Raw genomic sequence first — 15791 nt, forward strand, 5'->3', positions numbered from 1 at the left:
TCTAAAATCCCCATGTATTTCATGGAACAAGAAACCCTCTTCTATTTCACTAGTTACAGAAAAGGAGCCCCAGAAGGTCAGAAATAGCTTAAAATTTAGAAGCGGGGTAATGACCCATCATCTTCCGTGCTGAAGTTCTCTCCTCACAATGGGAACCTCACAGCATCAGGGGCAAGGCCGGGTATCTGCCCAAGAAACTCTCGATTTAACGCTGACGTGGGCTGCTCTCCTCCAGCCACCACTGCGGTCGTCCGCTGGCTTGGAGTTTTCATCTGCCAGCCATCGTGCTGAGTTTTACGTGAAGTGCTCTTTCCTCTGCTGTGGGTAGAAAAACAGGCTGCCTTTTCCACTGACAGCGTGCGGTTTCTCATTCACAAATTTTTTTTCCTCACAGAGAGGAGGCTCAAGTGTAAATGCTCTATCAAGTGACTAATTCACCACGCCTGTGGTTTATCTTGCTGAGCTCTCTTCATCACTTGGAAAGTGCTACTGTTATTCCCTGATTGCTCTACAGAAATGGAGAAAACATCTAAGCTGGCATGACCAGGTTTATCTAGGAGACGTCAGTGGGTTCTTTGCTTGTGGTTAGGGGCAACAGGCTGGGCTGGCACATATCATTTCTTCTTCCTTGCAGAGAGGGAAAAAGCAGAAAGAATTGATGATGCTTGATTAACAATGTGTGTGGTCTACTGAGCTTCACCTATGAGGATCAAACTCTTGTAACAACCTATGACCGAACCATCAGCAGAAACGAGCAAACAAACAAAACTGCCCTGCACCTTTGCTTCTCCAAGGACACTGCTTCCTTGTCATCAATTCGGTGGAAAGCATGACTGCACCAAAAGAACCAGAATAACTTAAAACAAGCAGCGTGGGGGGAAAGTGGAAGGAAAAGTACCAGTCAGTTCATGATAACAAGAGATGCGTACTAATAGGCCAAAACTGAAGTATTAAATCACATGTCTGAAGGTCTCAGAGACCTTACAGATAAAAAAATTGTGATAAGTGACCAGAAGGCTGGTTGAAAAGCAAAGACCAATCTGCATAACCCTTGGAAGGAAATAAAGTTTTATGTATCCAGCCACCACTAACCCACCAGATCTCAGCTTGTTTGTTTGTTGCGTAAGATCCAGATGAAATTTCCATACCATTCAGGTTCTGGTAAATCAGAAGATGGGTAAAAAACTGTTTGGATGGTCATGTTCAGAGAGTGGTGGTGAATAGAGTTAAATCCAGCTGGTGACCTATCACAAGTGATGCTCCCCAAGTCAGTACTGGGTCCCATCCTCTTTGATATCTTTAATGATGATCTGGACAAGGAGATTAAGTGCACCCACAGTTAGTTTGAAGATGACACCAAGCTGGGGGGAAGTGTCAATCTGCCTGAGGTAGGAAGGCCCTACAGAGGGATCAGGACAGGTTGGATCAATAAGTTGTGCCAATCGTATGAGCTTGAAGAAGTAGATCAAGTGCCAGGTCCTGCACTTTGGTCACAGCAATCCCATGCAGTGGTATAGGCATTGGGCAGAATGGCTGGAAAGCTACAAGAAGGTAAAGGATCTGGGAGTATTAGACATTAGCCAGTTAAACATGAGCAAGAAAATATACGTATGTGGCCAAGAAGGTCAACAGCATCCTGGATTGTATGAGAAACACTATTGTCAGTAGGACCAGGGAGGTGATTGTCCTCCTGTACTCAGCAGTAGTAAGTTTGCACCTTGAGTACTGTGTTCAGTTTTGGGCTCCTCACTATGAGAAAGACACTGAGGCTCTAGAGTACAGGTGGTATGGGAAGCAGCTGAAGGAGCCAGGATTCTTCAGTCTTGGATCAGGGGAACCTTATCACTCTCTACAATGACCTGAAAAGAGGCTGTGGCAAGATGAGAGTCAACCTCTTCTTCCAGGTAACAGAATCACAGAATCACAGAATTATAGGGGTTGGAAGGGACCTCTAGAGATCATCGAGTCCAACCCCCCTGCCAAAGCAGGCTCCCTACACCACGTCGCACAGGTAGGCGTCCAGGCGGGTCTTGAATATCTCCAGAGAAGGAGACTCCACCACCTCCCTGGGCAGCCTGTTCCAGTGCTCCGTCACCCTCACCGTAAAGAAGTTCTTGCGCACATTCGTGCGGAACTTCCTATGCTGGAGTTTCAGCCCATTGCCCCTAGTCCTGTCCCCACGCACTACTGAAAAGAGACCAGCCTCGCCACTATAGCTCCCACACCCCAGGTATTTATAAACCTGGATCAAGTCCCCTCTCAGCCTTCTTTTCTCAAGGCTAAACAGACCCAGTTCCCTAAGTCTCTCCTCATAGGGGAGATGCTCCAGGCCCTTCACCATCTTTGTGGCCCTAACAATGATCTGATGAGAGGCAGTGGCCTTAAGTTGTGCCACGGAAGGTTCTGGTTGGATGTTATGAAAATCTCCTTCTCAGAAACAGTGGTGAGGCTGGCCAAAGAGGTGGTGGAGTCATAGTTCCTGGGGGAGTTGAAGAAATGTGAAAATGTGGCACTGAGGGACATGGTTAGTAGGCATGGTGGTGATGGGTTGGACTAGATGATCTTAGTGGCCTTTTCCAACCTTAGTGATACTATCGTGGCACTCCAATGCCATCTTCCTCTGGTGGCTCCTCCCTCTGTATATCTTCTCCCAGTAAGACATGTTCAATTCAGATTTGAGATTTAACAAAAGCATTGAACATTTGATGTGTAACAAAAGCAAGCATAGAGTCTTGTGCATGGGAAATAATAGCTGCAAGTATCAGTACAGGTTGGGACATGACCTGCTGGAAAGTTCTGTGCAGAACAACCTGGGGGTCCTGGTGGATGACAGGTTGTCCATGAGCCAGCACTGGTGTCCAAAAAGGCCACTGGGGACCCTGGGGTGCATTAAAAGGAGTGTGGCCAGCAGGTTAAGGGAGGTGATCATCCCCCTCTACTCTGCAATCGTCAGGCCTCAGCTGGAGTACTGTATCAAGTTCTGGGCTCCCTGGTATAAAAAAGACAGGGATCTCTTGGAAAGAGTCCAGTGGAGGATCACAAAGATGCGAAAGCCTGGAGCACCTCTTATGAGAAAAGGCTGAGTGACCTGGTCTGTTCAGCCTTAAGAAAAGAAGACTGAGAGGCGATCTTTATAATCTTTATATAAGTGTGGGATTCAAAGGGACACAGCCAACTTCTTTTCAGAGGTCTGTGGGGACAGGACAAGAGGAAATGGCCATGAACTTTAGCATAGGTAGTTCCACACCAGTATGAGAAGGAATTTCTTCACAGTAAGGGTGACAGAGCACTGGAACAGGCTGCCCAGGGATATTGTGGTTTCTCCTCCTCTAGAGATATTCAAGACCCACCTGGATGCCTACCTGTGCGACCTGGTGTAGGGGGCTTGCTCTGCAGGGAGGTTGGACTCAATGATCTCTTCTTGAGGTCCCCTCCAATCCCTACAATTCTGCGATTCTGTGATTTTCATAGCTTAATGAGGCTTTGTATCCCTAAGAAGATCACTAGGAGCTGGGGTGAGGAGGAGAGGCACAGCAGGGAGCAGGGCTGAAAGCAGACAGGAGTGGGCTGGTGGTCACGTCCGCATCAGTGACTATCAGTTCCAGTCAGAGGGGAGGTTGAGGCACTTTTAGTGTCTAACCTGTGCTACAAGAATGGCCATCCTGGTTGAGGAGTCACCAGAAATGGCTCCTGTGTGACATGCTTAAGTCAGCAACAGAAAAGCACTTCTGTGGCTACGTAGCTTCACTGCTTATGCTCACACATCATCCAGCTCTGTAATATTTCAGCCTGTCCAGAAACATCAGAAATATCAAAGTCAGATTTCTACAGCTTCTATCAGAGGTTTTTGAAGCTCAACTGTCTAATGCCCCGGGCATCCTGATACAGCACCCTGGATGACCATGCTATGAGCAGGAGGTTGAACCAGGAGCCTCTGGGAGGCCCAGCCAACCTGAATTAACCAGTGGCCCTGTGGCATTGTGTTAACTGATGCCCCTCAGAGCTTCTACGTCATCCATAGGATTGAAAAATCATGATCCAGAATGTTCTGCAGCTTAGCATTCAAATTTATTCCCAACATATGTTGCCAGAATTTTTATTCCACGATTGTCTCTGGCTTCACTCAGTGGTTTTATATTTCCACTGCATTCCTTTTCCAACCAGCAATACTTCTTATACACCTACTTCTTACCTTTGCTCTTCCTAATCTCTCTTCCAGTTGAGCCAATAGAATAGAAATACTGAGCAAAGTATTGATTTTAAAGTGAACTCTGAACTAAAGTGAAATCTGAACTAAGGTGAGACTGTTCTCTGAACATGTGCATGGAAACCCTCCAGCTCCTGCTGGTTTTCACAAGTGAATACCACAGTGGCAGTCATTATTTACAATAAAAAGAAGCTTGAGTGGAGATTGGGAACATTGTGAAGTGACCACAGATGTGCTGTGCGAGCACTGGCGTAACCTTTCCCTTCCAGTAACAGTTCTGCCTGTGCATAGATCCTCCCCCTTCTCGGCTCTCCTCCACCTAGTGCTGTGTAGGTGTTGGTGGGGAAGCTGACATGAGCTATATCTAGGTTCAGGGTCTGCGGGAGGCTGTTTTGAGAGGCATCTTGCTAACCGCTAGAGCTCAACTCTATGCATGCATTTCTCTTCTCTATGCATGCATTTCTCTTCTGGCCACATGTCTTTACCATAAGGAGGCTACTATGGATGTTGATGTATGTTGTGGGCCTAGAGAAATAGTGACCAAATGCCCAAGTTTGACACAAGTTACATCACTGTCCAATGTCCATTCTTGTTCTGTGTTTCAGTAACAGTTGCATTCCTTCCAATGCCCTCTGAAGGAAGCAATCACAATGTATGCTGGGGACTTATTTTCAATACCACCTCAGGGCTCCAGCTGGGATAAGGAACATGCTGTATATGGCTCTGGCTACAGCAGAAATTACTCATTAAGAAATGGTCTTTGGTCTGAGATTTTGCCCTTCAGAGAAGTAAACCTAGGAAAGTAGGGTCAATTTGTAACTGGTCTTACATGTGATAGAAATGATTGTCTTCGCTGACTGTTGCTGTTATTTGTGCAACACCAAAAGTGCAGATACAGCTGCCACTTTCCACTAGATCTGTGTTTTCAAGAGGTTACAAGCTAGTGAAAATTTTAATGCACAGCCACACATTTTTCATTCTCATTTCATAGCAGCCACAAAATACCATTTTTCCCCGTTATGAGTCGCTACTCCCAAAAAACCAAAACAGCATATTGCACAAGCCATGCTACACAACCTCGACAAATAATACTATACATACATTAATTTCCCTCTGAGGATTTCTATACACAAAGCAAAGAAAAAGTAACTCATGCAATTAATTAATAGGTATTTTTTCCATTTGCCACATGGGAATGGTGCCTTAATGAAGTGACGTATGATGGTCTCTTAAGAAGACTGTAGGAAATTCATATCTGATTTACAAACCCAAATCTTTGATTAGATGTCCATCCTTCTTCCTTCACATTTTTTTTATTTCAATTCTAAGATTGTGGCAATGGAATATTTTAAAAAAATCTTCTATATATCTATCTCAGCTTTACATGCAAGGAAACGACTTACGAAACTTCATCTAACACTTTCTCCATTAACTTAAGAGTCAAACGTGAACTGGGACCGACACGAGTCTTGTTTTCTAAGAGTGACACCTAGAGTTTCATCTGAAAAACTAAAAAGGTTTTCTTTACTTGTCCAGGTTTAGAAGGCAATAGGCATTTATCCAAGCATATTACTTTGAATTTATAGTTATATATACACTTAATTGTAATACTTTTATATAAATTTTTGTGCAGACACTGTACAAAACTGTAGTTAAGTGGCCCACATATTTAATCTGTCCTTTACTGGAACAATTCTCTGTAAAACAAAGGCCTTAATTTTGCAGGTTTCATATTTAAGTATTCATTGATGAGCATCAAATTGTTTTGGAAGTCGATTTGCATTCCTGCATGAATCAAACCTGCCTGATACATTAGTTTCACAAAAACAAGGTTTTATGGTTATGTTACTCCCTCTTTTTTAATGTTTTAATAAAAAATCTAAAAAAACAAAAGAACTTTTGCTAGTTATAGACATAAGCTATATCATACATTTTATATGTGGCCCAAGACAATTCCTCTTCACTCAGTGCTGTCCAGGAAAGCCGAAAGGTTGGACACCTGTGATTTAGACTTCAAATGTTTCTATCTGTTTCCTTCTTTGTCACCTCTGTATGCCTTCAAAAAACAAAGCAGCAAAGCACACTTTGAGAAATCATTGCAAGCCACTTTAAAACTTTTAAAAAGCTGTTGTTATTTTGCTCTGGGTACCCCCAGTTAAAAAACACCAGTGCTGAGTGCAGAGTTTATGTCTATCCTCCCTTCCTATCACAGTGGAAAATACAGACAATGCACTTGCAAATCTAAAATGCAAAGTTAAGGCTTCATTTTATCCTGTGACTATCCCAGGTGTTATCATCCCCAGATGGCAAAGAAATAATAACTTAAAAAGTCTGTAAGATTCAAGTAACTCAGAGGTGATTCCCCAGAGCCAGGAATGATTTTGTTCAGAGTTTGTTTGTCTTAGAATGAAATACGCTCAGATAAAATGCAGCAGCCTGGTAATTTACTGCAACAAATCCTGGTTGTGTTGTATTCTGCAACTCCTTCTAGTAATAAGAAATAAATAAATTGTGGAATAATATAACAAAAAGAGACATAACATACTACTGATTATAAAGCAGAAGATTAAATCCTATTCTGTTTGCTAAATACACAGGGTTTCAGGCGGATCTGGTATTCCTTGGAGCAGTGGAGAAAGTGCTTTGCAGACCTACGTGGGGGATAGGAGGGGCAGAAGGCAGCATTCCTGGCCTCACCTGCTTGTCCTACATAATCTCATTTATGTTCTGGATCAACAAGTACCTGTCATGTCATGGTAAAATAAAATAATCAGTGAGCAGAAACAAGCTCCTATGAACATACATTTACATAAAAATCATCCTAGAGCATCTCCAGAGTTTACCCTAAAATGCAGCGCCTGAAGTCAGCACAAGGCCACCTAGAGGACCATGTGAAAGACAAGTGCTGTGTAACACTGCACTGACAGGTGAGCTCTAAGCATCTAGGTTCTCACTTTTGTTGCTGTCCCAGCACCTTAAGTCAGTCAATGGTATTTCCCAAGAGCATCCGCTTTAACAGAAAAATGTTCTATATTTCAACATATAATGAATACAGTTGCTTGAAGTTAATTGCTAGAACACAAAGCTAGAAAGCCAATGTTATGACAGTTCATTGCTTGTGCTGAAGAGTTCATGTCTTCATTGCACGGCTCTTAACATGAAACATAAGTACAAAGTAATTGCCTTGTGTTCTCATTGAAGATCAGCACTTGAACCTGTCTGAGATCATTTGTTATAATAAAAAAACTGCTTTTAAAGCTGCTGTATTGCTAAGAGAAGCTGTTCCTGCTGAGATTTGCTGGCAGTTTCCCAGAACAACGGTGTACTGTTTCTTTCTTAAATGATCTATATAATGCGTTAATTTAAAATTGCCACAAGCGATCAGAAAATACAAAGTGTGTTGCAAAGCTGTGGAAGGACCTGGAAGAGAAAGCCAGCCATGACCCCAGGTCATAAGAAAGGCAAAGCCAGACAGGGTTTGTGAGCAGGGAGAGGTGAGGTGGAGGTATAAGGAGCTGCTGGAGCATGGGCTAGCACAGAGCTCTGCTTCCTAAAGAAACAGTTCACTCGTGGATTCACTCATGCTTTCTGCCAGGATGCTGGGCAGTGACTGCGATTCTGCAGAATATCACTCTTATGGCAGTTCGATCATACAGATGAGACAGTCTTTCTTACCTAGATAATTTCTTCTCATAAGTCTTTAAAAATGTGGGAAAACCAGAACTCCATTCTCATCTTGTACTAAGCAAAGATCTTTTGGAAACTGCCACCAATCAACTGAATAATAACATCCAACAAATCTCACTCAAACCATTTTCAATCCCATTTGGCAATCAACTAATTACGTGCTCTGCACTATGTGTTCTCAGTTAGAGTGTGTGACTTGAGAAGGTCATGCATGAGTCATAGACCAAATTTTTGTCATTAAGTGGAGTATGTTTATTAAGTATCAATTATTACCTTAAGTTAATAATAATGATAAGCATCGTGTACTTATTTTTTCTTCCTTAGATGTAGAATGGCTTGTGCATATTTACATGTCCATTAAATACATTAATATACATACATATGTATATATATATATACATATATATTAGGAGCGGGGGTTCTGAAGGGTTCCACATTACTTTAAATCAAAATCACACAGGGGTGACACAAGGCATGGCTAGATCCTGATCCGTGTGGTAGACTACTAGGTGAGCTCACGCAGTACATCTGGGGGCTGCTTGTGAGGCAACAAGCTGGCGGGCAGGACATGAAGCACATCATGCTGTAACTGTTCAACGAGCTGCTTGTGTACTGAAGGTAGGCATAGCAGCCATGAGAACTCTGAAAGATCTTGAATGTCCCTCTTTCTGCTCTTTATTTACAAGACCTCTCCTCCAGGGTGGTGGAGCTGCTGCCAGGCAAGTTGTACATCCAGCACAGGTGTTTGTCAGGCCCTTTGGGTAAGGATCTGTTCCTAATATAGAGGTGATGTGTTGTCAGTCACCTCCTTGTTCCTCATACTATGGTTTGGATGTAGGCCTGAATCCAGGGAAGGAGAATATCGAGCTCGTTGATGGCCTTGTAGACCCCCTTCTCCCTAAGCTGTCAAGAAGATAAAGGCGTTAGAAGTGAAACCACCCACACCATCAAAGCAGGAGCCAACACCTCCTGCTCTTACCTTAAGAAATGTTTTCTTTATACTTTTGACAGCAGAAGTTAACCTTGTGGATGGAGCACATGGAAGCTGAAGGGGTGAGAAGAAACCAAAAGAGCTTGTTGCAACAAGGATGCTGATGGAAATACAAAAGCAGTGAGGAAGAGACAAACCCACAGTGTGGCACCATCGGACTATGTGTAAGATGTGTGAAATCAGCACCTCCTCCTATTACAGAAGTGTTGTTTTACTCGTGTGCTTTCTGGAAAATTGAGATCACACTACAAAAACTGTAATATAGGTATCACATAGCCTTCATATTGCACATTTTCTACTTATCCCAGGGGTCTTTATATCAGTGGCAGCTTTTGTGTGGTGCAACCTAGCTGTAAGGCTCAGGTCCTTTCACTTGAATTTTCAGCCTGGCAGCACAGCTGCCAGGGGGTCCCCAAACTGGCACCTACAGCTGTGCCACCATTAGCTGCTCACTGTGCCCAATCTGCATGCTCACAGGTGTGCATCACAACTCTTTTAATTGTGATTTTTTGGTTGATTTTTTTGGAGCACTCTGGATAAACTTTCTAAGCAACACCTTCAGCGCTGCTACCTGACTTCCCATCTCTCTGCTTTCCAAGGGAAAGTCCTTCTGTGGAAAAAAAGTGGACTTAGCTGGTATTTTCCAGTTTACAGACAAAGCCAATAATTTGGAAAAGATGTGAAGGTCCTGAATTCATTTGAAAAGAGGTGACCACTTTAACAGGCAGTAAGTCCATCTTTTCACCTAAAACCTAAAAGGAGCACAGATTTTCTTTTCAAGTTACTTTCTGCATGTGCTAAAATCGCCTTGCAAACTGAAAATGTAAATAGAAGTAACTTGTGTTTTTAAGCCCTTAATAATCTTCTAACTGGGGCAGTTCTTCATAATGTGTGTTTTTTTGCTTGCTTTTTTGTTTGGTTGGGGTTTTGGATTTTTTTTTGTTTTGTTTTTTGTTTTTTTTAAAGGTCAGTTTGCATTTTGCAGATTTCCACACAAGTATTTCAGAGCAAGTGAAAAAAAGAGCAAGAAAGCAAGCTTGGTCATTTCAAGCTATGCTGCAATCTCTACTAAAGAACTACAAGCTCCATTTGCAATGATAGAGCAATATTAAAAATCCTACAGTCAATGCATTGCCTTTTTGCACTCCATTCAAATACAAGAAAAAACTTCTTCAACCTCCTATTGATGTAGAAATATCCCCAGAAGCAGCTGCTGTTCTCACATAGTTGCCACCTAAATAGTGCAAATGAGCAAGTAAATGAGCTTTTGCTGAGGACAGTGGTGCTGCAGATGGATTTCCCCAGGATCCAAGAAAATTCCTTTACAGTGCAGTCATAGTCTTAAGTGAAAGAACTTGATTTCACTGCAGAGAAGGGATTTGGAGATTTTAGAAGGTTAAAATCATGACAATATTGTACTCTTTGGAAGTGGTTTGGAATCAAGTACCATTAGGATTTTTAAGCAGTAGGCTTGCCAGTCCACTTGGCTGAATTAGACCTAGAGTTCACAAAAGAATACAGGGTGTGTATGTACGTAAAGGTGCCACTGTTTCCCTCACTTGTATAAAGAACGTAACCCATGAAAGAAGATTAATTTCCTGTGTTGCCATGGTGGAAATCTCTTCTGACAAACATCTTACAATTCAACTATATAATAAACATTAAAGGATTCATCCATAAATTGATGACAGAATAATATGGTGGAGAAATCACAAACTATGAATCAGCAGAAGATTCATTACTTTCATTCTGGTAACAATTTCTGTTATTCTTCCATATGTTATTTCTACTGTTGACTTTGAATTATTAAAAATTCTTTTAAAAACGTTACCATTTCCAGAAATGAGGTGTCCTCTAGAAAATTGTGACAAGTCATGATTTTCAAAACAGTCATTGTTTTTCTATTGTAAGTGGAAGTCCTTTCTTTCCTACCAATATATATATACATTTAAGACTGGAAAATTTGAATTGTTTTGTTTATATTTGTGTTGGATGGAATACTGGTACTAATTATGAAAAGAATTCAGTATCTTTGAGAAATGCACTGCATTTTGTCTCCATAGAGCACAGAAACAGATGTTGCTAAGATATATAGTTAGCTCCAGTCACTGATGGCATGTCAGAATAACAGATGTGTTGAACTGAGTCAAAGTTTATAGTCTGAACTCCCCTATGCGAACTGGCACTTGTATGCAGCGTAATTGTTGGACAATTTTCTAGATAAGAATGGAATCTCTTTCAATTATGTTGCATTGTTGTATTGTTGTATTGTTCCAGTACCTGGAGTTTTTGACAGACACAGATAATTATAATAGAGTATTGAATTCTTGTATGATAGTAAGTTGTAATTATGTAGTATGGCTTAAATGCTGAACCTGAGAGCTGGAGGAGTTTTCTCCCATTGAGATCTGAACATTTGTACGTGTATAAATATTGTGGTCGTGTTCTAAGATACAGCACTGCAAAGGGATGTCTGAAGTTGTTTATTTCTGAACTGCAAATATTTGTGTGCATATAGAACCAATGTCCCTTTCTTACATACTACCACACGTTTCAGATAAGACAAAGTTATAATTCAATAACATTTCATGGACTTTTCATTCTGCCTTCACTTTTTAAAATCAGCATAGACATTTGCCTGACTGTTCATGGTTGCATTAAATCCTAACACACATTTGACTTTTGTGACCCTGTGACTTGTAAAGACTACAGGTTTTGGAGAGAAAAAAAAATAACTATGGGTGATAAAGCTTTAAGGCACATCCTGTTTTATTCATCTACCCTTAAAAGAAGAGCCAGGAAGTATGGCCTCTCAGGACATTCTGCAGCTTAACATGTATGTTACAAGAGGGGGAAGAGAACCATCCCACAAGCAATGGGGTCATTTTAGTATCATCCTTTAATCTATGTGAATATTTGCATTGGCTAAAGTGTGTACTAACTGCTGTCCTGGTGTCATTTGTGAGGTGGGATGATGCCATGGTATTGGTAGAAGCACCTCTTCTGTGGGACACCTAAATTCGTTCTTGGGACATGTTGCCAGTGGACAACAGTTTCAACTCTGTGCATAGCAAATACATGAAAGCTGCTCCTTTGTGGTTTATCCCATGTCATAGAACCACAGAATCATAGAATCACTGTGTTAGAAAAAGCCTCAAGAATCAAGTCCAGTTCCCCACCTAACACTACAAGTCCAGTGCTAAACCAAGTAGCTAAGAATCATGCCCAAACATCTCTCAAACACCACCAAGGATGGCAACTCCACCATATCACTCAGTGGTCCCTTCCAATCCTAACTATCTTTCAGTGAAGAAACTCTTCCTCATCACCAGTCTAAATCTCCCCTTGTGCAACATGAGGATGTTGCCTAACATTCTATAACTCGTTACCTGAGAAAAGAGACCAGTACACTCCTTGTTGCAATCTCATTTAAGGTAGCAGCAGAGAGGAGAGTGATGCTGTCTCTCCTCAGCATTCTTTTCTCCAACCTAAGCAGCTCCAGTTCCCTCCACCACTTCTCATATGTTTTGTTTTCTAGTTCCTTCACAAGCTTCTGTTCTTCTCTAGACATACTCAAGCAATTCAGTGCCCTTCTTGTAGTGAGGGACCCAAATTTGAGGTGCAGTTTACCAGTGCTGCATACAAGGAGGCAATCACTCCCCTAGCCCTGACTGTCACACTATTTCTGATGCAGGCCAGGATGCCTTTGGCCTTCTTGGTCACGTGGACACACTACTGTCTCATGTTCAGCCAGCTGTTGACCAGCATTCCCATGTCCCTTCTGCTTGGAAATTTTACAGGTGTTCTTTCCCAACTCTGTATCACTGCATGCCACTGCTTGCTTATGAGAAACCATTGGCTCTTTCCAGATTCAGTGTGGTGGAGTAGAGATAATATGTGAGTCAGAGTACCTATGTCATCTCCACCACCTCTCCTACCTCCTGAAGACACAGCTGGGGAGGAAACCAGTGGTGTGAAATCTCCCCAGGCTCAGAGGTAAGCCCTTGGGAAGCTGAGTCCTCTGCAACATAGGGCACATCATGATTCTGAATTACGCTCTTTACCTGTCAAAAAAATATGATATAACCCTTTCCTAGCCTCTTATCTGGACTGACATAGTTTAGCTCTCAGTAGTATACTCACACAGGCATTCATGTTCTCTTGCAGGACCCGGAAGGCACTAATAACGTACAACTTTTCACTTTCCATTCCAAGATGACTGAAAACGTTTTTCATGTAGAATGAGAGGAGCTGATCTCGAACACTGCAATTTGTCTGAAAACAAAGCAGGTAAGAAGTTGACGAATGAAAATCTCACAAGTCAAATTTTGTCTAAAATGTTACGTTCATAAAAATACATGTGGTTAGAAAGCATGTAATTGATACAAATATTTTCAAGAACTTCAGACTCCCGTTAAATTGCATCCTTTTTTAAAAAATATCTCAGTATACCCCTGAGGTTTCTGAAGATAGGTCAGGACGATGTTGCACTGACACAGCAAGGAGTTTCAGTAAGATAAGCCATGAGCAGAACAGACAGCAACACATTATTTAATGCACAAGGAATAAACAGAAGATCAATAGGGGAGTTAAGACAGATAATCTTGGCTACATTGTAGGGGTGATTGTGGGTGTCATTGTCTGATTCCTCCACACCAGTGTCCCATGTCACACAAGATGGTCTAAGGAATCTCACCCAGCCCCAACTGCTGCTCCAGAAGAGACCACCTTATGTAATAACTTACTGATCTGTAGGATATCTTGATCACCTGAAGGAATTTCAAATGGCTATATGTTTATTTTTAAGAAATAGAACCAAATATTGGTTGCAAAATTCCCATCAGAAGAGGAAAACAGCTACAGCTGTCACTGGCAAAGTAAGGATCCTGGATCCACTCAGTGAGATCCCCAGAAGTTCAAAGGCCAATACATCTCCATTGACTGACTCTACTGACTCAGTCTGCCCTACTGACTACATCTCTGCATAAAAGATGCTAAAGCATCTCACACAGCTGTAGTCACCTACAAATAGAATCCATGAATTCATTGTCTCACTTCCATGACAAATTGTATTTGGGGAATCAAATCTCCCTCTTCTATGGCACTTGCAGAGGTCTAAGCCCAAAGCAGATATTGGCTGCTTGGGTGTCCTGGCCACTCTTCAAAATCCCTGGATTGCAGTACTGTGTAGCCTCACAGAAGGTGGCTCAGCTGCCAGGATGGTGAATTTGGCCTCAGCCCTCACGTGAATGAGGTTGTACCTAAAAAGCATTGCTGAAGATGATCACACATGGTAAAGAATACAAGGGAGGAGCAAGAGCTGTTACAAACATGCTCCTTCACAATGCAGTAGACTCTGTCACCCCAATGCTCCAAGGAAAGTACCACTGCAACCAGTTAGTGACAAATGCCTCCAGCCAGGCTTCTCATATCCATTTCTTTTTCCTCATACTACAGTCACTTCTCCCCTCATGTCCCATAGGAAAGTCAGTTTCTGTGGGGCAGATGTAATATTCTTCCTCTAAGCAGAGAATTCCATTAAAGTTATGGCTCTAAGAAACATAGAGCACTTCACAATTAAACACAACTAACTTTTGTGTCAGCTGTCATTCCTTCCTATCGCTACAGACCAAAGGAAAATAAATGCAATAAAGTGGAAAAACAGAAGTATGAATCTTACCATAAACAGCATTTTTGTTGTCTTTTTTAGAAGTCTTGTATTCTTGATGAGATCCTTCTGTAAAATACAATGTGCTAGTATTAATTAATCTAAGAAGAGGAAGGGAGAAAGAGCTTTTAGTCTAATTTGTACAAAACTTAACTCTGTACAGTAGTGTTTCCTACCAGGGTGTGTTCTAGTCATGGTAATAACAATAATCTTATTCAGATGTAGGATGAGGATTCCATAAGTCTGTGTTCCAGTCCCAGTCTGTCTGCCTATGGACTTCTTCCATGACCTTGGCAAACTCATTCCACCTCTTCATACATCCTCTTTTTTCTCCCCATCTTTACTAAAGGAGTAGAAGAAGCGTTATCCTTTCTCTCAAGACCATCATTCAGCTTATTGAAGTGTCCAGGTGATCAATAACGAAGCTGCCAAAGAAGCATCCATAAATAAAATAAACTTCAGCTAGTGGGATCAACTTACAGGAACAGATGATTTTAAACTAGATGCCTTGGTATATAGGTTCTCTGTCACTTGGGAGAGTAGTCCTTTCCGGCAGGTATGCTTTCCTGTAGGTAACTTTTTGCCTTCTACAGTGAAAAGACAAAGTAGAACTAACAAATGCCCAGATCTGAAAATAGATTGTACTTTCATCTTCGCTCCCAAATCTTCGTGCTCTACAGTCACAGCAGCGTATGTGATACAGCAAGACTGGTTAGATGACAGAGGTTAACCTAATTTTGTTAACCCTCAATGCAGCTTCTGCACTGAGATGCTCATGTAGATAACCTAATGCTCGTGTGCTGGCTCATTAGTATTGTTGCTGTGCTTTTTTATACGTGTTGCTCCACTTTCAACAAGTTTTACCACAATCATCTGTGACGTTTTCTGAACGATATCTCCATATTTACTGGCAGCAGGGCCAAGGTTTCCAAGAAAGTAGAACTTCCCTCTCATGTGAGAAGTCTTTCTTTTAATTGGTGGTCATTTGAAGGAAAAGTACTTGAGCTGGTTAGTTTGGTTTCGTAACAAATTATACCAAACATGAATTTTTAAAACTTATTTTTTCCACAAAACCTTTTGGCAGCAATTTTCTAACAGGTAGTGGCCCAGAGACAGAAAATTATTTGCTTGTTTACATTAAAACATTTTAGAAAATTGGTTATGTATAAGGAAGCTGGATGACATTGGTTTTAATTTTTCATTGTCTGGTCCATTTTTAAGTGCTTTTTTTCAGGTAT

At 41.6% G+C, this 15791-nt stretch overlaps 1 protein-coding gene across 1 annotated transcript; it reads right to left on the minus strand.

Annotated features, from left to right (window-relative positions):
• Nucleotides 1-8710: 8710 nt before the first annotated feature.
• On the minus strand, nucleotides 8711-15204 carry IL26 (interleukin 26). Its single transcript, XM_072331651.1, has 5 exons — nucleotides 15034-15204; nucleotides 14566-14622; nucleotides 13029-13160; nucleotides 8874-8939; nucleotides 8711-8797 (listed from the first exon to the last, which is right to left on the minus strand). Exons 1-5 carry the CDS (start codon nucleotides 15202-15204, stop codon nucleotides 8711-8713), a joined length of 513 nt encoding a protein of 170 aa, XP_072187752.1.
• Between the last annotated feature and the right edge of the window lie 587 nt (nucleotides 15205-15791).

The sequence above is a fragment of the Excalfactoria chinensis genome, chromosome 1, assembly GCF_039878825.1.
Source record: "Excalfactoria chinensis isolate bCotChi1 chromosome 1, bCotChi1.hap2, whole genome shotgun sequence".
NCBI classification, from domain to species: Eukaryota; Metazoa; Chordata; class Aves; order Galliformes; family Phasianidae; genus Excalfactoria; species Excalfactoria chinensis.